The 23,512-nt window shown below is 41.1% G+C and overlaps 1 protein-coding gene and 1 long non-coding RNA gene across 7 annotated transcripts in view; one reads left to right on the top strand and one right to left on the bottom strand.

Moving 5' to 3' along the window:
- The window catches only part of LOC145722972 (uncharacterized), a 43,224-nt gene extending 40,284 nt beyond the window's left edge, over nt 1–2,940 (bottom strand). Inside the window, exon 1 of the long non-coding RNA XR_014147576.1 lies at nt 2,719–2,940. This is a non-coding gene — a long non-coding RNA (uncharacterized LOC145722972). The remainder of the gene's footprint in view (nt 1–2,718) is intronic.
- A 283-nt stretch (nt 2,941–3,223) lies between these two features.
- Nucleotides 3,224–23,512, top strand: part of RIPK1 (receptor interacting serine/threonine kinase 1) — a 42,061-nt gene continuing 21,772 nt past the window's right edge. The window contains exons 1-6 of one of the 6 annotated variants that reach the window (XM_081827751.1): nt 3,224–3,387; nt 12,455–12,672; nt 13,474–13,630; nt 16,599–16,736; nt 18,079–18,307; nt 20,550–20,699. In XM_081827751.1, coding sequence (XP_081683877.1) covers nt 12,521–12,672; nt 13,474–13,630; nt 16,599–16,736; nt 18,079–18,307; nt 20,550–20,699 — 826 coding nt within the window. In that variant the 5' untranslated portion in view covers nt 3,224–3,387; nt 12,455–12,520. The other 5 variants (XM_081827750.1, XM_081827752.1, XM_081827754.1 and 2 more) reach the window with 5 other exon arrangements.

Raw genomic sequence — 23,512 nt, 5'->3', positions numbered from 1 at the left:
GGAAAGTATGCTTGAGATTCTCTCTCTTCCTCTCCCTCTGCCCCTCCCCACCCCACATGCTCTTGCTCTAAAATCAATCAATCAATCTTAAAAAAAAACCTCAGATGCTTAACTAACTGAGCCATCCAGGCACCCCTGCTCTTGTTGCTTTTAGTGTATTTTCTTTTTTTTAAGTAAGATTTTTTATTTTATTTATTTGAGAGAGAGAGAGCACAAGAGGGGGTAGGGTGAGAGGGAGAAGCAGACTCCCTTCCAAGCAGGGAGCCCGATGCGGGACTCGATCCCAGGACTCCGGGATCATGACCTGAGCTGAAGGCAGTCGCTTAACCAATTGAGCCACCCAGGCACCTGCTTTTAGTGTATTTTCAATTCAGCATCCAAAATGATCCCATTATAATTTAGAGCATGTTCTCTTCTGCACAAAACCCTTCAATGACTCCATAATTCAGAGTAAAAGACAAACTTCTTTAAATCACCTACAGAGCCTCACATAGTCTCCCCTGCTCCCTACCTAACTTTTCTGACCTCATCCTCTATTACTATTTTTTATCTCGTTCCTTCTCAGGCACCTCCTTGCCATGCTCCCATCTCTGAGCCTTTGTCCTTGCTTTTCCACAAAATATCCTCATGGTTTCCTTCCTCACTTCCTTTATTTACTCAAATATCACCTGTGCACCTGGACATCCATCTAATACTGTGATCCACTCTCCATACATACATGCACATCTCCAATCCAACTCTGGTGCTCTTTTTTCTCTCTTAGCACTTACCACTAACATACTACATAGTTTCCTCATTCATCTCCCCCACTAGCATGTAAGCTCGGTAAGGGTATTTTTTATTTATTCAAAATTCAGTCTTTAGTGTTTGGAAAAGGTGCTCTGCAAATATTTATTGAATGAATGAATGCCTTTCTGTATTACTTGTATCTACCATCAGATATTCTTATTATCTAGTACCTGCTTAGCATACATTAGTCAGAAATGTTTGTTGAATGAATAGGTACCCGTCATCTTTTTTTATAGGTATTTTTAAAATAAACAATTTTTTTTTAACAGATTTAGTTTCAAAGCAAAATTGAGTGGAAAGAGCTCTACCTCCCTCCCCTACCCGCAAACACACAGACTATCCGGCCATCAACATCCTGCACCAGTGTGGCACATTTGTTAATAATCAATTAACGAACACTGACACATTATCATGCGAAGTCCATAGTTCACATCTGATTTCACTCTTTTGGTTGTACATTTGTGGGTTTTGACAATGTATAATGTATTCACCACTGTAGCATTATACAGAATAGTTTTGCTTCCCTAAAAATCCTGTGCTCCATCTCCCTGCAAACCTGACAACCCCTGATCTTTTTTTTTTACTGCCTTCATATTTTTGCCTTCTCCAGAATGTCATATAGTTGGAATCATATATTACATAGCTTTTTCTGATTAGCTTTCACTTAGAAATAATCATTTAGGCTTCCTCCATGCCTTTTCATGGCCTGATGGCTCATTTTTTTTTTTTTTAGTGAATAATATTCCACTAAAAATTCCACGCTCTGTATGGATGGACAAGTTTTTTTGCATATTCACCTACTGAAGAACACCTTGGTTGCCTGCAAGTTTTGGCAATTAGGAATAAATGTGCTATAAACATTCATGTCAGATTTTCGTGTAGATATAAGCTTTCAACTTACTTGGGTAAATACCAAGGCATGTGGTTTCTGGATCATATGATATGATATGATATCATATGATATGGTAAGATTATTTTCAGCTTTTAATGCCCAACTCTCTCCAAAGTGGATGTACCAATCTGCACTCACACCAACAATAATGAGAATTCCTGTTGCACCACATCCTCACCAACATGTATCATCAGAGTTTTAGATTTTAGCCATTCTAATAGGTATGTAGTGGTATCTCATTGTTGTTTCAAATTTGCAATTCCCTAATGACCTATAATACTGAGCACCTTTTCATGTGTTTGTCATCTACATGGTGAGGTGTCTGTTCAGATCTTTTGCCCATTTTCTAATTGGGTTGCTCCTTTTTTAATTGTTGAATTTTTAGTGTATTTTGGATAACAGTCCTTTATCAGATGTCTTTTGCAAATATTTTCTTCCAGCTTGTGGCTTCTTATTCTCTTGAAGTATACATTTGACCCTGGACAACAGGGGTTAGAGGTACCCACCCCACACAGTTGAAAATTGACATATAACTTCTGACTCCCCAAAAAACTTCATTAATAGCCTACTGTTGACTGGAAGCCTTACACTAACAGTCAATTTAACACATATTTTATACGTAATATATATTATATACTGTATTCTAACAATAAACTAGTCTCATGTTCAAAATATCATGAGGAAAATACATTTACAGTACTCTATTGTATTTACCGAAAATACCCACCTATAAATGGTCCCCTGCAGTTCAAACCCCTGGTGTTCAGCGGTCAACTGTATATCTTTCTACAATATGTAATCATGCTATGTATAATGTGGCATTTCCCATTTTGCTTGAGACTTCCCAATCACCATTCTAAAGGACTGCAAGATAAATATCTTTTTTCTCCACAACTCCACAGAGCGGATTTTATTATGCCCACTTCACAGCTGAAGGGAGAGACGAGAATGGTAATTTGCCTAAAGCTGTAGGGCTGATGACGCGCGGAGCTCAGAGTGGGAGTAGGGGGGAGTGGTGGAATCTACCCAGTGCTTACCCTAGGCTAAGCTGCTTCTCCGCAGCGGCGGCGGTTTCTACGACTAGGTAATATATCTTCTTTTGGCCTCCCAGCTGACTTTAAAACAAAGTAAAGCCATGATCCTCTGGGTGACATCCCCGGAATTTAAAGTCTGGGTGCAAGGCCCGGTTGGCCGCGGGGCAGGCGCTCTCCTCCTACCCGGTTCCGGAGCCCGCGAAGGCGGAGCGAACAGTCCACGCCCTCTCGCCGGCCCCAGAGCCCTCACTCCACACCCAGAGGGCGCGGACACCGGACTGGGGCTCCCGAAGCGCGGCGGTCCTGGCGGGCCCACATCTCGAGGTGCGCCAGCCCGCTGTCCCGCTGCAAGGAGGTAGCCCGGGCCGCGCGGCCGGACGCGCACTGACCAGCGGGGCCCACAGAACGGAGCGCGGTGAGCGCGCAGCGGGGCGGCCACTCTGCGGCTCGGCCTCTCCGAGCCCGAGGAGCTCTGTCCCCGGCGACCCTCGTGTCAGGCTCGGGCGTCCGCCCCCTGCCTGTCCCGGCGAGGCTGCGCGGCGTCGGAGTAATTCCGGACTCTCCCACCGCTGCCTCTTTCCTTCCTTACCCAGGCCTCGGGAAGTTTACCGCGGAAACGAAAGTAAATAACTCTGCGTGCGTCTGCGCGGAGGCAGTGGCCGCCACATCCAGGTTCGCCAGGGACCGGCTTCCAGGCAGGGGTGGGGTTTCCTGATTAGGCGGGCGGGCGGTGGGCGGGGACGGCATCCACCGGAAGTCTAACAGAGACTGGGCCTTTCGGCTGGTGGGCGGGGCTCGCGGCGGTGGGGGAAGTTGAGCTATGGGAAAGCCGTTGGTATTCCCGGAAGTAGGGCGGCCTGCTGGGCCTATGGAATTTCCCTGAGTCGGCTGTAGAACTGTCAAAAGTCCAGCTGCGCTCCTTTCTTCCCAGCTGTTGCTCACCAGGTGTTAACTCCGTCCAAGGGCGTAGACCTGCCCTCGGGCCAGGAGGACGGTGTGGCGGTGGGTTGCTGCTATCGTTGTTGTTTCGTAGCGATGATGGGTTTTTATTGCAATCATTAAGATACGGTGGCGCATGCTCTCGTCGTAATAGGATTACGTACTGGTCCTGGGCTAGGAGTGCTTACCAAGCCTTTGAAAGGGCTTTTACTCTTGCCCTTGGGGCCGCGCGCGCGCGCGGGTTGCAGAGATCAAGCATTTTGCAAAGCATTTCCGCATAATCTTAGCTGTGAGCTGGCAAATGGAAAAGAAGGGTCCACTTGCACAGCGACAGAAGGGATGAATGTCAGAACCCTAGGAGACCTCTTACGTAGTCAGTGGCATTTGTTTTTACGAAGTGTTGCAGAATCTTGTCAGGGTTTGAAGAGGTTAAGCTACATACTCCTTTCCTAAGCATTTGGCAAAACACCACCGATGGAGGGGGGCGGCGGTTATTTCTTTGTCTCTTGCTGATCCTTCGGCTCTTCCTTGCCCTGAGCTCTTGTTTATCTTGGACAAAGCCCGAGGCTGTTATATTCAACCAACTTTTCAGAAGTCCTACGGTCTTTAGACCACTATTAATTCTTCCCTTGATTTACACCCGAGGAAATCAAGGCACAAGTAACCTTTGGAACATAGAGTGACTTAGTAGTTGATCTGCATTTTGTAAACACCGGGTAGGTGCCAGAGGAAGGAGGAAATTGTAGTCAATCAACAATGTGGAAAACTGCAACTCTTCTAAACACAAAAAGTGAAGACTTTGATTAAAATTTAGGGTGTATCGGGCGCCTGAGTGGCTCAGTCAGTTGAGTGTCTGCCTTTGGCTCTGGTCATGATCCCAGAGTCCTGAGGCCCGGTCCTGCATAGGGTCCTTGCTCAGCCGGGAGTCTGCGTCTCCTTCTCCCTCTGCCCCTCCCCCCTGCTCATTTGCGCTCTCTCAAATAGATGAATAAAATCTTTAAAAAAATAAATAAAATTTAGGGTGTATCGTTACAATTATTGTTAATAAAACAGTAATAATGATTAACTTTAATTTTCATTTTCTTCTTCACTATATTGAGCCGCAGAGATATGTTGCACTTTTTGGGGGGGGGGGTAGGAGCAGAGGGAGAGAGAGAGAATCTTAAGCAGGCTCCACACCTACTGGAGCCCCATGTGGGGCTCATTCTCATAACCCTGAGCCAAAGTCAAGAGTCAGGCCCCCATCCAACTTAGTCACCCAGGCTTCCCAATATGTTGCACTTTTAAGAATGTGAATATTAATGAGAATTAAGAAAAATTCCTAAAATATCAACTTCCAAAATGGCTAACTACTATTTGGTGCTTATTAATCCATAATATGTTAATACCACCAATATGATCTGGAATTTGAAAAAATATATATAGGTTCCCATGCTTTGGTTGGATGTTATACTCTGGCAAAAATGATTGACTGCATTAACCTGTAAAATACTGATTTTGAACCACATATTATGTTTTAAAAATTTAGTCTGTGCATTCCCCATGTTTCTGACTGTAGCATATTCATTTAATATAGGTGAGCAAAGCTATAAGATTGAGTCTTTGAATAGGATTTTAACAAAGATCATAGTTTGCTATCTAGAGAAGTTGCATGTGTTAGTGAATTGATAGTGGAAGCTTGAATGAAGAAACAAAAGTTCAGTGCCAGAATCTACCGCTTTAGATGAATCATTGAACTCCAGATTTTAGTTTCTTTATTTCTAAATTGGAATGATAAGAATAAAACTTACTTCATGGGGTCATAATGTGCTAATGTATATGATAATACCTGGTTGAACTCCTCCAGTCCTGTCCTTTGCTCTTCATTTGGTTCTTCCTTACTCAGAGCTCTTGTTTATCTGGGGCAAAGTATTAAGCCGTTACAATCAAAGAACCTTTGAGAAGTCCACACTGGATACTTGAGTAAAATCAGAGTTCTATTAGCAGGGGAAAGGAAGGCAATGATAGGTAGGCAACTGACATTTTCTGATTCTTGATGTATGATCATCATTGAAAAGTTGAAAAAAATAGTCTTCTAGCACTGAAAGGTAAGTATGAATATTTTAAAGTCTTTTTAAAACTTTTTTTATTAAAGTGTAACATAATCAATGTGAAATGCACATTTCATAATTGTACAGCTCTATGAAGTATCACAAAATGAACATTACCCAGGTTAAGAAATAGAACATTGCCATCATTCCTGAAAGCTCTTGTGTCTCTCTCCTCTCATTCACTATCTCTTGTCTTCTATCTTATAGTAACCACTATCTGTTAATATCAGAAATTAATTCTGCCTTTGTTCTTGGTATTATTATTTATTATTTATTTTTATTTCCCCCAGTTTTATTGAGGTATAATTGACAAACAAAATTGAATATAGATGTGAGTATTTTGATATATAGATTCATCCTGCCTTAGAATAAATTTTAGAAATTTGTGAAATTTCTTAAAATTGTCAGTTAATTTCAGTGGACAAAATTTGCTTTCCTGAGTCCCTGAATTAACATCCATTTATGAAAAAAACATTAAGAAATCCCATTAAAATGGACACAATTACATTATTAGTTGAAATTAGTTATCTAAGATGATGTAAGAGGGCAGTGTGCTTTCGTTAATTACTCTGTAACATGGCTTTATAATGTGGTTTTCTGCCTGCCTACATTCAGTATTTTTGTGACTGTTGGGTATCTAAACCACTCACAAGACCTTCCTAAGATATTTGGTATTTATAAAGTTGAATTGTTCATGGGAAAAAAAAGGAACAAAAGCAGTAAAAGCAAAAGAAGTCACTGGGAACCATGCAAGAAGTGCATAAGATTAAGGTCAGACTAAACCAGCAAACTCCAAGACTGAGAAGAGAACTGATTTGATCAGGAGCCAACATCACAAAGTGCAGTGGAATCACCAGGAGGCCTCCTTCCCCCTGAGGTCCATTATGCCGGCAGGAGGCCCTCCAAATCCTAGCTGGTCCTGGCAGATTCCAGGAGACAAGATCTTGGCTGAAGGAGAGAGAGCAAGTAGAACTCCTCAGAAAAGTTGAAATCTTATACTCAAATGGCATATTTCACAGTTAATAATTCCTTCCTGTTTCTTTACTCTGTCTGTGAGCCTTTTTTTAAAAGGTCATATACAACAGTATTTTCGAAAACTGCTAGATGTATTTCAGAGTATAGATGGGCTATAACTTATTCTCTCTTCTGTGTATGTAAATTGTTTTATATGCTTTTGCCGTTCTGTATAATGTTGCCAGGACCATCATTGTCAATAATCTATCTCAGCATCTCTGATTTGATTAAAGAAATACTGAGTGAAGTAATTATTGCCTTTAAGAAATGTTTTATTATAAATGTAATTTATGCTTATTGTAGGAAATTTGGAAAATGTAAAACTGTACAGAAGAAAGTAAAAATCACCCTACTATCCAAATAATCCTTGCTAACATTTTGGTATCTTCATTTTTTTTTCTGTATGTATATCTAGCCATCTCCCTGTAAATATGTTTTTTATTTTTACCTATAACTTTGAATTGTTATATGATATTCCATCTTATGAATGTCCTGTAATTCATTTAACTGTATCCTTTATTTTTGGACAATTAAATATTTCTTTTTAATGGATAATTATCCATTTAATGATCAACTAGGACATATGGAATCTTCATTGTTTCCTATATATAATGTCTTCTGCAAATAGTGACAGCTTTGCTTTTTTCTTTCCAATTTGGATACTTTTTATTTCTTTTTCTTGCCTTATTGCTGTGGCTAGCACTTCCAACATTATGTTGAATACAAGTGGCAAGAATGGGCATCCTTGTCCTGTTCCTGATCAGTGCTTAGGACAAAACCTGCCATATGTCTGGTTTTGTCCTAGGCACTACAGACAGTGTACAAGATAGTTTCCTGCATCCTGTATAATTAATTAGAAATAATTCTCAAATTACAACTATCTTAACTGTTTCAAGGGAGAAGTAAAGGGTGCTATGAAAATGTCTAATGGGAAGACTTAGGATGGCTTCCTTGAGGAAATGACATTTCATTGAGACCTGAAGGATGAGCAGGATGAGCCCAGAGAAGAATGTGCCCTCAGAGGGTTGTAGGGGAGAGTGGAACAAATTACTCTATCTCCCCCCACCCTACCATTCACACAAGGATGGATCAGTAGAGAACTGCTGAGCAGAGGATCCCAGCAGCACACTGGCATTCTCAAAGCCCATTAAAATGGGAGAAATGTGGATAAATGTGGGCAGCTGGTCCAACCATAGCCAGAACCCTTAAGCAAGCAACAAATCTGTTTTCCTTTTGGAAATGAGGAAATTGAGGCTTATGAAGTTACACAAGTCATGGGGCTAATAAATTACAGAACTAGAGTTCATACTCAAAAAAGAAAGGCCTGTGCTCTTTCCACAGTAACGTGGCTCTGCTACCTCTCCTTCAGTGCCTGCCTCAGACCATCACCACCCTCTGCTTCTCATCTTCATGCCCTTTCTCTGGGTAGCCTCCCCCACTCCCTGTCTACCCCATACATAGATGTGCTTCTTTCCAGAGGGTGATTCCTCTTGTTTGGCAATGTCTCATGTTACAGAAAGATGGTCCATAGCGTTGTCTACTGTGCTGATATGTGAATTTTGTTGGAGTGACATGGTCTACCCAGAGCCTTTGTACAAGGTGCAGGTGGTAACCTGAGCCAGAGTGCCACAGGCCACTACGCAAGACCACCATCAGGCCAGGCATTTTCAGAAATCCCTCAGGTGCTTTTCTTTTTAAACTTCCTGCCTCACAATATTTTATCATGAAAAATTTCAAAGTGAAAAACTCAAAAGATTTTATACCCACAGCTAACATCATACTCAGTAGTGAAAAGCCAAAAGCTCTTTCTCTAAGATCAGGAACAGGACAAGGATGCCCACTCTGTTTTTTTTTTTAAGATTTTTATTTATTTATTTGACAGAGAGAGACACAGCGAGAGCAGGGACACAAGCAGGGGGAGTGGGAGAGGGAGAAGCAGGTTTCCCATGGAGCAGGAAGACCGATGTGGGGCTCAATCGACTGAGCCACCCAGGCGCCCCAAGGATGCCCACTCTTGCCACTTTTATTCAACATAATATTGGAAGTTGGGGTGCCTGGGTCGCTCAGTCGGTCAAGTGTCTGCCTTCCATTCAGGTCATGATCCCAGAGTCCTGGGGTCAAGTCCCGCATCAGGCTCCTGCTTCTCCCTCTCCCTCTCCCTGCTGCTTCCCCTATTTGTACTCTCTCTCTCTGTCAAATAAATAAAATCTTAAAAAAACCCATAATATTGGAAGTCAGAGCCACAACAATTGGGCAAGAAAAAGAAATAAAAACATCCAAATTGGAAAGAAAAAAGCAAAACTGTCACTATTTGCAGAAAACATGATAAAATATATAGGAAACCATGAAGATGCCATCAAAAAACTATTCGAATACATGATTTCAGTGATGTTATAGTATACAAAATCAAAATACAAAAATCCACTGTGTTTCTATACAATGAGCTACCAAAGAGAAATTAAGAAAATAGTTCTGTTTACAATTGCATCAAAAGAAAAAAAAAAGTGCCTAGGAATAAATTTAACTGAGGAGGTGAAAGATCTGTGTACTGAAAACTCCAGGATATTAAAGAAAGAAATTGAAGAAGACACAAATAAGTGGAGAGATATTCCATGCTTGTGAGTTGGAAGAATTAATATTGTTGAAATGTCCGTACTACCCCAAGCAATATACAGATTTCTTATTTTTTTTAAAGATTTTATTTATTCATTTGAGAGGGAGAGAGACAGAGCACAAGCAGGTGGAGAAGTAGAGGGAGAGGGACAAGCAGACTCCCCGCTGAGCCGGGAGTCCGACGTGGGGCTCAATCCCAGGACCTGGAGATCATGACCTGACTCAAAGGCAGACACTTAACTGACCGAGCCACCCAGGCACCCTGCAATATACAGATTTAAAGCAATCTCTAGTAACATTCCAATGGCATTTTTCACAGAAATAGGACAGTCCTAAAATACATATGAAACCACAAAAGACCCTGAATCAGCAAAGCAATCTTGAGAAAGAAGAACAAAGCTGGAGGCATCACACTCCCTGATTTCAGACTTTATTACAATGCTACAGTAATTAATATAGTGTGGTATTGGCATAAAAATAGACACATAGATCAGTGGAACAGAATAGAGAGCCCAGAAATAAACTCACATGTGTGGTCAATTAATTTACAATAAATAAGCCAAGAATATATAATGGGAAAAAGACAATCTCTTCAGGAAATCATGTTGGGAAAATTGGCCAGCCACATACAAAAGAATGAAGCTGGACCACTATCTTAAACCATACAAAAAAATTAACTCAGAATGGATTAAAGACTTGAATGTAACATGCCCACTCTTTTAATAACCATAAAGCTTCTAGAAGAAACCATGGGCAGTAAGCTCTTTGGTATAGGTCTTGGCAATGATATTTTGAATCTGACACCAAAAATAAAAGAAACAAAAGGTAAAATAAACAAGTGGGACTACATCAAACAAAAAAGCTTCTTCACAGCAAAGGACACCATCAACAAAATGAAAAGGCAACCTACTGAATGGGAGAAAATATTTGCAAATCATATGTCTGTTAAGAGCTTAATATCCAAAATATATAAAGAACTCATACAACTTCATAGCAAAAAAAAAAAAAAAAAAAAAAAAGATTCAACTAAAAAATGAGCAGAAGATCTGAATAGACATTTTTCCAAAGAAGACATCCAGATGGCCAACAGACACATAAAGAGATGCTCAGCATCACTCATCATCAGGGAAATATGAATCAAAACCACAATGAGGTATAACATCACACCTCTTAGAACTGCTGTTATCATACAGTCAAGATAACAAGTGTTGGCAAGGATGTGGAGAAAAGGGAACCTTTGTACACTGCTGGTGAGAATGTGAATTGTTTTAGCCACTATGGAAACAGTATGAAGCTTCCTAAAAAATTCTGAGTATTTACTCAAAACAAAAACACTAACTCAAAAAAACATATGCACTCCTATGTTCATAGCAGCATCAATTACAATAGCCAAGATATGGAGATAGCTTAAAAGTCCATCAGTAGATGAATGGATAAAGAAGATGTGATTTATATGTATATTATTCGGCCATAAAAAAGAAGGAAATCTTGACATCTGTGACAATATGGATGGACCTTGAGGGCATTATGCTAAGTGAAATATCAGAAGGACAAATACTGTATGATCTCACTTATATGTGGAATTTTAAAAAAAAAACCAAAAACTCAAAAAGCTCATAGATCCATAAAACAGATTGGGGGTTGCCAGAGGCAGGGGCTGGGAGAAATGGGTGAAGGGGGTCAAAAAGTTTTAAAAAATTTAAAAATCACAAGCTATAAAAGGCAATGTAGTACTCTGGGTTGGATCCTAGAATAGAAAAAGGGAATTTGTAAAAAAAATGAGTAATATCAGAATCAGTAGGTTGTCTGGTTAATAGTAATGTACAGTGTTGGCTTCTTAGTTTTGTCATATGTACTATTAGAAACTGGGTGAGGAATATATGGGAAAAATTAATAAATAAAAATAGAAATGTAGAAACAAATTTTTAAAAATTTTACAGTGAACTTTTACATGTCCACCATCAATATTATTTTATTTGGCCTGCTTTATCACAGAGTATCTGTTTAACACACTCTTTATCCACCAGTCTGTCTGCAAAGTAAATTGCAGATATCAGTACGCTTCCTCCTAAATATTTTCAGCATGCACACCACTAACTAGAGTTCAGTATGTTTACAAATTTTTCTTTTGATGGAAGATTTGCTAAGTATTGACAAATGCTTATATCTGTGTAACCCTAACCCTCACCAGGATGATAGAGCATTACCATCACACCAGAAAGTTTCCTCATGCTCCAAACCATGCAGTCCTCACCCTGTCCCTGGGCAACCTGTCCCTGGAAAGGTGCTCCTTTTCCAACATTTCCATCTTCTTGTTGGAGAACTTAACATAGATGGAGTTATACAGTATGTATTCTTTTGTACTAGGCTCCTTTTATTTAGCATCTTTTGTGACTCATCCACATTGTTGTGCATATTGGTAGTTCATTGCTGAGTAGTAATCCATTGTATGAATATACAATCTTTTTTTTTTAATCCATTCTCCTATTGATGCATCACTGTTTCCAGTTTGGGGCTATCATGAATAAAGCTGCAGTGAACATCATAGAAGTCTTTGGGAACATATATTTTCATTTCTTTTGTGATTAGAATTGCTTGGCCATAGTTTAGGTGTATGTTTAGCTTTATAAGAGACCTCCAGACCTTTTCTCAAAGTGGTTGTACCACTTTATATTCCCGTTCACAATGTATGAGAATTCCAGTTGTTTCTTATCTTCCCCAGTATTTGGTGGTATCAGCCTTTTAAATTCTGGATATTCTGGTAGTTGTGTAATGGTATCTCAATAAAAACCCCATGGGTTTTTACTCTTCAGTTCAGTTTGGGGAAAATGAATGGAAGAAGGGAAGAAGGAGAAGCAAACAGTTCTGTTTTGAGATTGTATACACTGTAGACTTCATAGCACTTATATACAAATTCTTCAAATCCTCATCCTTTACACCTTTCTATTTTTTTTAGATAATGCGTTGTTTTTATATTCTTCAAATTCATTATTTTTGTTCATAATTATTTAAAACCTGTTATTTTCTGAGAGTATTCAATAGTCTAATTACCTGAAATTCTTTGGTTTTGTTTTGTTTTACAGGGCACAGCTCAGGGGGAAAAAGTGGTGCATTTCCGGACATTCTGAGGGTTCACAAGGAAACCAGCCATGTCCTTGGATGACATTAAGATGAAATCTAGTGACTTTTTGGAGAAGGAGCATCTGGACAGTGGGGGCTTCGGAAAGGTGTCTTTGTGTTTACACAGATCCCATGGACTTGTAATACTGAAAAAGGTGTACACAGGGCCCACGCGCACTGAGTGAGTTGGGAGCAGAGGTGGGTGGGCCAAATTATGGGCTGGCCATGGGAAGAATTACTGTGGAGGGCCAAGGCAGGGCAGTGGATAAGCATGGCCCAGGCATTAGGAGACAGACCGCGGGGTGTCAGCGGGCACACTTGCTGTCCCATAACCCTTCGAGCTGGTTATTACTATCCCTGTACCACTAAATGAGGATTCGGAGGCTGGTTGGCAAAAAGTCCACAGCTAATAGACAATGGAAGAGAAGCGAAGGGAAGGAATTAGGGAAGGGGAAGGAGATGAAGAGTGATGAGGGAGGCTATGAGAAGACAATGGGAGGGGTCAGTGAGATAGACTTGCCTACTTGCTGCACGGTTTTGGTGGGGACCAGCCCTACCTATAGAAAAACAAAATGTAGGCCATTTATTAGAGGTTCCAGAAGCCCTCTCTTTAAAGCAGTTGGTGGACTTGTTTTACTTCCCTCTCTTCTTGCCAGAGTGGTTACCAAGAGAGGTGAATTTTCTGTTACGCCATCTAACACAGCCCTCTGTCCGGCTGCCTCTCCTTGCGGCTCTTCACATACTTTGCATTCATTCGTTCGTCGCTCTGAGATTTCTTGAGCGCTTGCTGCCCATCACTGGGAAGGAACGAGAAAGTCCTGTGCCTGCGGACGCCCGTTGTCTGGGCCTGGAGGAGATCAGTACATGCACAAGCTCCAACACCAGCATGTGATGCGTGGGAGGCGCGTACTGTGTTTCTTGGGGGCACAAGGGACAAGGGCGCAAACTCTGCCCATGTTAACAGCACCTTTCTGTCCCGCAGGTACAACGACTCCCTCCTTGAGGAGGGCAAGATGATGCACAGGCTGAGACATAATCGGGTGGTGAAGCTCCTGGGCGTCATCCTGGAAGAAGGGAGCTACTCCCTGGTGATGGAGTACATGGAAAAGGGCAACCTGATGCACGTTCTGAAGGCGGAGGTAAAGAGGGCTTCGCTGTGCGCTGGACCCGCACCGTGACCCAGGCACCGCTCATCCGTGATGGTGCTCGCCATGGTGTTTGTTCTTTTGTAGCTTGTTGGTGTCAAATAACCCCCTTGTGAGTTGCTACATAGTGTGGATTTTCTGAAGTCAATCCCTGGTGAAAATGTCCTGGACTTTCCCTGCCCAGAAGGTGGTCTTGCCTTCCTGTCAGTCCTTGTAGACAGCTGTCTGTACCCCTCACCGGGGGAGGTCCCCCCTGTCTTGGTGTTGTAGCTGGCTCTGGTCAGCACCCCCAGCATCCACAGTTCGGGGATAGGCATTGTCTTCCTGAAGGCCGCCGCCTGACGTGAGGCACATGCCTCCTGGGTGTGAGCTGACTGACTGACTGAAGGATGTACACTAGACGTGACTGTAAGTGGAAATGGAATATTAATGATTGCTCTTTGATACCACTTGAGAAAACTTAGAGGCTAAATAGAGAGCATTAGAGGCAACAACACTGGATAAGACTTAAAATAAGAAAAGAAAAATTGTTTATGAAAACCACATCACTGTAATAAAGCATTTTTTAGAGTTTATCTACCTATTAAGAGCAAGGCCTCCTGCTAGTTGCTCAGGAGGCAATGGCAAATAGGACACAGACACGTACCACGGACAGATCAGGAGGGAACGGTGTGGCCTCTCGGTGTTTTAGTAGACATCTCCCAGCGAGCGTGCTGTGGGAACACAGGGGAGAGGCCCTCACTGCAGTGTGGAAGAGATGAGAAGGGATTCCAGAAGGGGGATGCTTGAGCCAAAGCCTGAAGGACAAGCAGAGAATTAGGGGATATGTGTTCTGGGTGAGAGAATAGCAAAGGAAAGAGAATATGCCAAATTTGGGACACTGCAAATAACTGGATTTGGCCAAAGCATAGATTGCATCTGGGAGTGGTGGGATGTGGCAGTCTGTAGGGCAGATATCCCCCCTTTTCCCATCTCCCTCACCCTACAACTGCCTGAGGTTATGTCCATTCTTCAGTTCTTCTAGGCCCCAGACATCTCTCACAGACACATGTGGGAAGGGTAAGAGATGTTCACTTATACACGTTGTGTTATAATTGAATGAGACTGCTCTTCTCACCAAAACTAGGTTAGACCAGCTGCTGCATGAAGTAAGTAGGCATTTTGATTGGGAAATAAATCCTGTGCAACAAGAGACGTTCTGCTGGATCAGGCGAGGATAAGGTGGACTAGTCTGGGCTCCAGAGGAATTCAGGAGGATGTGAAGGAGAAAAGCAGAAAGGGGAATGAGAAGGGGATTTCCTTCTCAGAATTTTTTCCTACATCCAAGGTATACCAAGGAAGAACGGAAAATCTCTGGCTCTTTTTTGGATGGTGGTGATCAGACTACCAATTCAGCTACATTATGGGTTTTAAATATGGTTTGGGGGGGTTGACTTGGGATTCTAACTTCCATCATTTAAATTTTTGTCCTGTTTACCAACAACCAACATATACATAAATTTTTAGGAAACAGCCTGTTTGTAAACTAGAGACTGCACAAACACACACACACACACACACACAATTTGCATTTTTCAGTGTTAAGCAAAACTAATGTTTTGGAATTCTCTATATTAACGTTGATATTTATGTAACTAGAATACAGTTGTTAAGTAAGAATGACTTGTGAATTTACAAAAACCTGCTGAAGTATCTGATACCAAATTACCAAAGAGCTATTAAATTCACTTCCACATTGTTTTAACATCATGATATCTCATAGGTTAATCTTTACATGTTTGCAATCAGTGTGAGCACGCTGAGAATCTCTTGTATTCTTTTTTCTCAGTATTATTTCATATACACACTTCTGTGACATTGTTCACCCATTTAGTATATAGTAGCATATATTAATGCACTGTAGAAAATACCTGTTTTTTGTTTATTTATTTATCCCTTCATTCAACAGCAATTCTAGGCACTGTGCTAGGTAGTAAGGATGCATATTATAATCATCATCATCATCATGTTCTGCTCTCAAGGGGCTTAATTTTATAGCATTTTAATATATTACCATATTGGCATGAATGTTTTATTTTTACATGGCAGAATACAACATTAATACCCTTAGCATGTGGGATGAAATCTTTCTTTAAAAGGGGGCTTCTTTTGGGCGCCTGGGTGGCTCAGTTGGTTAAGCGACTGCCTTCGGCTCAGGTCATGATCCTGGAGTCCCTGGATTGAGTCCCGCATCGGCCTCCCTGCTCGGAAGGGAGTCTGCTTCTCCCTCTGACCCTCCCCCCTCTCATGTGCTCTCTGTCTCATTCTCTCTCTCTCAAATAAAAAAAAAAAAGGGGGGGGGGCTTCTTTTAAAATGATGGCAGTGCTGCAGAGCATGATAGAAGGAATCCTGGTAACTACAGATGGTCCCCAGCTTATGGTTCCACTTATGATTTTTTCAGTTTATGATGGTCAAAAGCAATGGGCATTCAGTGGAAACCGTATTTTGAATTTTGAATTTGGATTTCTTCCTGGGCTAGCAGCATGCCTTATGATCCTCTCTCATGATGCTGGGCAGTGGCTGTGAGCCATGTGATCACACGGTAGACAACTGTTACTCACACAGCCATTCTGTTTCTCACTTGCTGTTTAGTATCAGTCAATTACATGAGATAGTCACCATTTTATTATACAGTAGGCTCTGTGTTAGATGATTTTGCCCAACTAAGGCTAATGTAAGTGTTCTAAGCAGATTTAAGATAGGCTAGGCTAAGCTATGATGTCTAGTAGGTTAGATGTATTAAACATTTTTGAATTATGATATTTTGAACTTATGATGTGTTTATTAGGCCATAACTCCATTGTATGTCAAGGAAGATCTGTATATCCTCAGGTTCAGACCCCACTACTCTTGAATAAAACAGTGGCTTTGGCCTATTTGACTTACCTTTCCATTTCATAGACTTAATGTCACTTGTTTTAGGTCAGAATCCCCCTTTCTGTAAAAGGAAGGATAATTATGGAGACCATTGAAGGGATGTGCTACTTACATGGACAAGGCGTAATACACAAGGACCTAAAGCCTGAAAATATTCTCGTTGATGATGACTTTCACATTAAGGTAAGTCATGATCTGAAGGTTTCTAGAAGATTGGGGTGATTTTAGTTTTAATTCTTCGCTATAAATCCATTTTGTACATGGAAGACCCCTAAAGGAAGATCTCACTCAGCTTAGAACTGAAGACAGTGGTGCTGGAAGATTCTGCCAAGGATTGACAAGAAAGATGCAGACTTGATGGAATTCATATTATTTGCTTATTTATTTATTCTCATCTACATTTTTTATCAGTTTTTTTTTTTTTTTAACTGTAACTTACTCCATTGTAGTAAAGGGAACAAGGGGAAGAGATTTTCCTTTTGTTCACTCAAGAGCAGATTTAACAAGGTGGAACATCACATCTAATTGGTTTTGGCAACAGGAATCCAAGCACGAGAATCTGAAAGGGGAAGCAGCATTTGGGGGAGAACTCAGGAACTGCTTACGCAGGCATCCTTTTACTACAAGATTCTGCTTCTAACACTTCCTTCTAGTCTTGGACAGATTTTTATTCCTATGACTTTGAAAGAAGGTTCCTTCTTTACATTAATAACATTTCTTATGTATCTCTTATGTTAAAATCTGGGGACTTTGGATCATCACATGCCAAAACCCATACCCATATGCTTGGATTCCTAGAGGCAAAAGTGAAACTGTCATCTTTGATTTCTTCTTAACTGTATTGTTCTATTGTTCTGTACTTTTGTTCTTGCCACCTCTCTCTGTTCTGTGTCTGATCTTTGTATTTTTCTTTTTGCTTTCTTCTCTGTTTTCCTCCTCCTTCCTATCCCATCTTCTCTTAGGTTCAGGCTACCAACTCAAAACAACTAGCATTGCAGTCCTTAACCTCAGGACTTTGGAGTCCTTAGAATCTCGCGTCCACAGGCTTCAGGACACCATTTGGGAAAATTGAAGGTGCAGTATCTCGTCACCATCAGCTATACAAATCTGCTGAGAAGAAAATATCTTTTCTTCCTAGCCCCAGAAATAGTTGAAAAATATATGTAGAGTAAATGAGGAATTAGAATAAACATGTTTTACTGTAGTTCATGTTAGAAATGACTTCTGCTTTTTCTGTTCGCTTCCCCTCCCCTAACCCCACTAGCAAATTCCATGGTTTTATTGCATAAGAATTTGAGATACCAGAATTTCACATGGACATTTCTTAGAGGACATTTTCCAGCTAGCTGAGGAAACACAAAGTTTGTATGAATTTGTTCAGAAGTAGCTGTTTTAAATCTATCTAGTGGAAATTTCTGGAAATCCACTATACCTCCCATCTATTAGTTAAGCCCCAAATTTAAAAACAAGTCTGATTTACCTGTGGCTCTCACAGAACAATCCTTTTGGTTTTGATCTCTTGCAGATAGCTGATCTTGGCGTTGCTTCCTTTAAGATGTGGAGTAAACTGACTAAAGAGGAACATAATGAGCAGAGGAAATTGAATAGTGTCTCTAAGAAAAATGGCGGAACCCTTTGCTACATGGCCCCTGAGCATCTGAATGACATCAACGCAAAGCCCTCGGAGAAGTCAGATGTGTACAGCTTTGGCATAGTACTTTGGGCAATATTTGCGAATAAGGAGCCCTATGAAAGTAAGACATTTGTAGAGGAATGGGATCTGGGTATTAATCAAAACTGCTGAGTAAAATAGTGACCTTCAGTGAAGTCAGTTAAGACTTATGACTGTTCATTTAATGTCTTTCTTACCCACTAGACCATAAGTTACGCAGGGGCTGGGACCATATCTGATTTATTCAGTGCTATTTCCCCAGTATCTACACACACAGTGCCTGGAACACAGTAGGTGCTCAATACCATTATGTTGAATGAATGAGTAATCTCAGTTTAGGAATCAGGGATCACAGGACAAATAGGAGCCTTGATGATATTTCTGAGTTTGGGAAGTGATGTAAAATTCCAGGATTCTTCCTGAACAGGAAAGCTTGCTTGCTTCTGCTTATGAGACATAGTACTTCATACTTTCATTCATTCACTTGCTCCCTTACTCGAGAATTATTTCTTTTCGGTACTTACTATGGGCACTTTAATTGGAATTAAGAATAAAGAGATGAGAAAAGACATTGTTCATGAAGGAGAACCAATATAGAATTAGTCATTCTTCAGATTAATGGACATTTTCTGGTCCCATTTTCTTGGGTGATTATCAGCTCCCTTGGTTTAATGATCACCCATTGCCAAGGCCTCTAAAATCTCTTATCTCTAGCCCTGGCCTGGATATCCCCTTATCTGTTAGATCCATTACACATACCAGAGGAACCCCAAAGCAGCATCCCCCCAAACAAATTCATCTTCTGCATGCTCTCCTTGTAGTTCACTCAGCTTTGCTCTTCTCATGTTCAGAAAATGGCATCACCATCCACCTACTGAGTCGCTGGACCAGAACCCTTACTCATCCCAGTCTCAGCTTTGCCGCTTGTCTCCTACATCCAATCAGACATCAAAACCTATGAATCCAAGGTATACATACGATTCAAGATACATCTTGAATCCATCCACTTCTATCGCCACCAGATTCTCTTTAGTTCACACCCTTCATATTTCTGCTGAAGCCTACTCATGCCATTCCCCATTCACACTGCAGCCAAGCTGGTCATGCTAAAAGGCAAGTATGACCATCTCACTCATCTATTTAAAATCTTTCCAAGGCTGGGGCGCCTGGGTGACTCAGTTGGTTAAGCGACTGCCTTCGGCTCAGGTCATGATCCCAGGGTCCTGGGATCAAGCCCTGCATCAGGCTCCCTGCTCGGCTGGAAGCCTGCTTCTCCCTATCCCACTGCCCCTACTTGTGTTCCCCCTCACGCTGTCTCTCTCTCTCTCTCTGTCAATTAAATAAATAAATAAAATCTTAAAAAAAAAAAAATCTTTCCAAGGCTCCCTGGGCCTTCAGGATAAAGTTCAAATTCTTCAGTATGGAATACCAAGCCCTCTCTGATTTGGCTTTTCCATCTTTCTCTAGCCTTATTCCTTACCTCTCTTTCTTTAGTCAATATGCCCAGTTATAATGAACTATTCATAATTCCTGGGACACATCATGATTTCGGGGACTTCCAGTCTATTCATATCCTGCTTCCCTCGCCTGGAATCCTCCTCTCGGAGTCCTCCTTCCTGATTCTTTTTTTTTTTTTTTAAAGATTTTATTTATTTATTTGAGAGAGAGAGAGAATGAGAGACAGAGAGCATGAGAGGGAGGAGGGTCAGAGGGAGAAGCAGACTCCCTGCCAAGCAGGGAGCCCGATGCGGGACTCGATCCCGGGACTCCAGGACCATGACCCGAGCCGAAGGCAGTCGCTTAACCAACTGAGCCACCCAGGCACCCCCTTCCTGATTCTTTACATGGATAAATCCTGCTCATTTTTCTTGACTCAGCAAAGCCTTCTCTGACCTTCTAGTCACAATTGTTAGCAGAACCCTTTGTACTTACTCCTTGACTAACAGTTACCACTCAGTGTTTTCAGTCACTCTCAATAGATTGAGCTCCTTACAGGTAAGAGCTGTACCATATTTGTCTTTGTATTAAAATCTGGAGTATGCCATTGGTTTTATTTATATATTCTATTTGTTCTACCAGGAGGCCACTTTGTTGTGAATTCTGTCTCATCGGCAGAGGTTAAAATGTCGTTTGATCATGTGGGCAGTAGAACATGCCAGTGCCTTGTCAGAGGGTCATTCTGCCCCTATCAGATGAGGCACCTGTATTAAAAGCACACCCTCTGTAGAGAGAGATGAGCAGCATTGTCCAAATTCTGCCACCTCCCTGCCTGAGATATGCAGGACCTAAGAGAAAGTCAACTTAAATTCTTCTTTGCTTTATAGATGCTATCTGTGAACAGCAGTTGATAATGTGCATTAAATCTGGGAACAGGCCAAATGTGGAAGACATCCTTGAGTACTGCCCAGTGGAGATTATCAGCATCATGAAGCAATGCTGGGAGGCGAAACCAGAAGTTCGGCCAACATTTACTGGTAAGAGCATCTTTTATGACTGTGTACATTGCCAATGAGGCGAATTTTCCTAGTAAGATGTTGTCAAGAAGTTGCTTTAAGTTTTCGAAAAACTCAGTTCCACTTGTGATTTCAGATTGGTTTTCTAGATTTCAAACATTTTGTTCAATGAAAAGATACCATCCATCTCAAAAGCATGAAGGCATGTAAGGCCCTCTTATTTCTTTTTCTTTCACAAGTAACTTTTTAAAAATTGTGTTAAGATATACATAACACATCATTTACCATGTTAACCTTCTTTAAGTGTACGGGGCAATGGCATTAAGTACCTTCACCATCGCCACCACCCATCTCCAAAACTTCTCCATCTTCCCAAACTGAAACTTTGTTTCAGTTAAATACCAGCTCCCCATTCAATACCAGCTCCCCATTCCTCTTCCCCCAGCCCTTGGCAACCACCATTCTAACTTTTCATCTCTCTGAATTTATTCTATTATGTCTATTATTACATAAATAGAAAGGTACTACTCTGGGTACCTCATGTAAGTGGAATCATACAGGATTTGTCTTTTTGTGCCTGGCTTAGTTCAGTCGGCATAATGTCTGAGGTTCCTCCATGTTGTAGCATGTGTCAGAAGTTCCTTCCTTTTTATTGCTGAATGGTATGTATTCTGTGGTATTTATAGACCACATTTTCTTTATTCATTCATCTGTTGATGGATACGTGGGTTGCTTCCACTGGCCTCTTTGTTTCTTTTTTTTTTTTTTTTTAAAGATTTTATTTATTTATTTGACAGAGAGAGACACAGCGAGAGAGGGAACACAAGCAGGGGGAGTGGGAGAGGGAGAAGCAGGCCTCCCGCCGAGCAGGGAGCCCGATGCGGGGCTCAATCCCAGGGTCCCGGGACCACGACCTGAGCCGAAGGCAGACGCTTAACGACTGAGCCTCCCAGGCGCCCCGGCCTCTTTGTTTCTTAGCTTCTCTTGTTTCTTTTCTCTCCCCTTGTGTAGCTGACATCTTTGGAAATGTATGTTGTCATTTAGATTGGGCCTATAGGAGAGGGAGAGGGAAAGGAACATGGATGTTTGTCACATCCTTGTACCTCTTCCCATTCCTCTAGGTTACCTAGGATCTTGCTAAGATCCTAGAGGCAGAGGAAAAGTGGAAATCAGAGGAAAGAAAATTAAGTGAGCAAAAAATAAACAGTAGGAAGTCACTTAGGAGCCTATTTCTGCTGTGAGAAAACAGAATTAAAGCCCACCTACCGCTGCTACCAAGGATTAGAGGGTTACTTTGGTTTATTTGCTTGTTTTCTTATTCTGTTAGTCAGCCAATCTTCTCCTGACTTAGTCTCTTCTCTTCTTTCATGCCTTTTTCACCTTTTCAAAATTAAAGTGTTTATTTTGAGATAATTGTAGATTTACATGTGGCTGTAAGAAAAACACAGAGGGGTACCTGGCTGGCTCAGTTGGTAGAACGTGGGACTCTTGATCTGGGGGGTTGTAAGTTTGAGCCCCAGGTTCGGTGTAGACATTACTTAAAAACCTTTAAAAAAAAAAATTCTCCATTTTGATGGGATCTTTGCCTGGTTTGGGGATTAAGGTAATGCTGGCCTCATAGAATGAGTTTGGAAGCTTTCTTTCTGTTTCTGTTTTTTGAAACAGCTTCAGGAGAATAGGTAATATTTCTTCTTTGAATGTTTGGTAGAATTCCCCAGGGAATCCATCAGGCCCTGGACTCTTGTTTTTTGGGAGGTTTTTGATCACTGCTTCAATCTTGTTATTCGTTGTTGGCCTATTCAGGTTTCAATTTCTTCCTGTTTCAGTCGTGGCAGTTTATAGGTTTCCAGGAAGGCATCCATTTCTTCCAGGTTGCTCAGTTTATTGGCATATAGTTGTTGATACTAATTTCTGATAATTGTTTCTATTTCCTTGGTGTTAGTCGTGATCTCTCCCCTTTCATTCATAATTTTATTAATTTGGGTCCTTTCTCTTTTCTTTTGGCTAAGTCTGGCCAATGGTTTATTGATCTTATTAATTCTTTCAAAGAACCAGCTTCAAGTGTCATTGATCTGATCTACTGTGTTTCTGGTTTCTAATCCGTTGGTCTCTGTTCTAATCTTAACTATTTCTCTTCTAATGCATGGCTTAAACATTGTTAAAATGTCTATGCTACCCAGAGCAATCTATACCTTCAATGCCATCCTGATCAAAATTCCAATGACATTTTTCAAAGTGCTGGAACAAACAATCCTAAAATTTGTATGGAATCAGAAAAGACCCCGAATCACCAAGGAAATGTTGAAAAAGAAAAACAAAGCTGGGGGCATCACGTTGCCTGATTTCAAGCAATATTACAAAGCAGTGATCACCAAGACAGCATGGTACTGGCACAAAAACAGACATATAGACCAATGGAACAGAATAGAGAACCCAGATAGGGACCCTCAACTCTATGGTCAAATAATCTTCGACAAGGCAGGAAAAAACATGCAATGGAAAAAAGACAGTCTCTTCAATAAATGGTGCTGGGAAAATTGGACAGCCACATGCAGAAGAATGAAACTCGACCATTCTCTAACACCATTCACAAAGATAAACTCAGACTACGAATCCATCAAAATTCTAGAGGAGAACATAGGCAGTAAGCTCTTTGACATCAGCCACAGCAACTTCTTTCAAAACACGTCTCCAAAGGCTAGTGAAACAAAAGCAAAAGTGAACTTTTGGGACTTCATCAAGATAAAAAGCTCCTGCACAGCAAAGGAAACAGTCAACAAAACAAACAGGCAACCCACAGAATGGGAGAAGATATTTGCAAATGACACTACAGA

This window comes from Leptonychotes weddellii, chromosome 8, assembly GCF_054177405.1.
Source record: "Leptonychotes weddellii isolate Sample4059 chromosome 8, ASM5417740v2, whole genome shotgun sequence".
Taxonomy (NCBI): Eukaryota; Metazoa; Chordata; class Mammalia; order Carnivora; family Phocidae; genus Leptonychotes; species Leptonychotes weddellii.
Note: the sequence above shows the minus strand (reverse complement) of the source record. Positions and strands in the feature narration are given on the sequence as shown.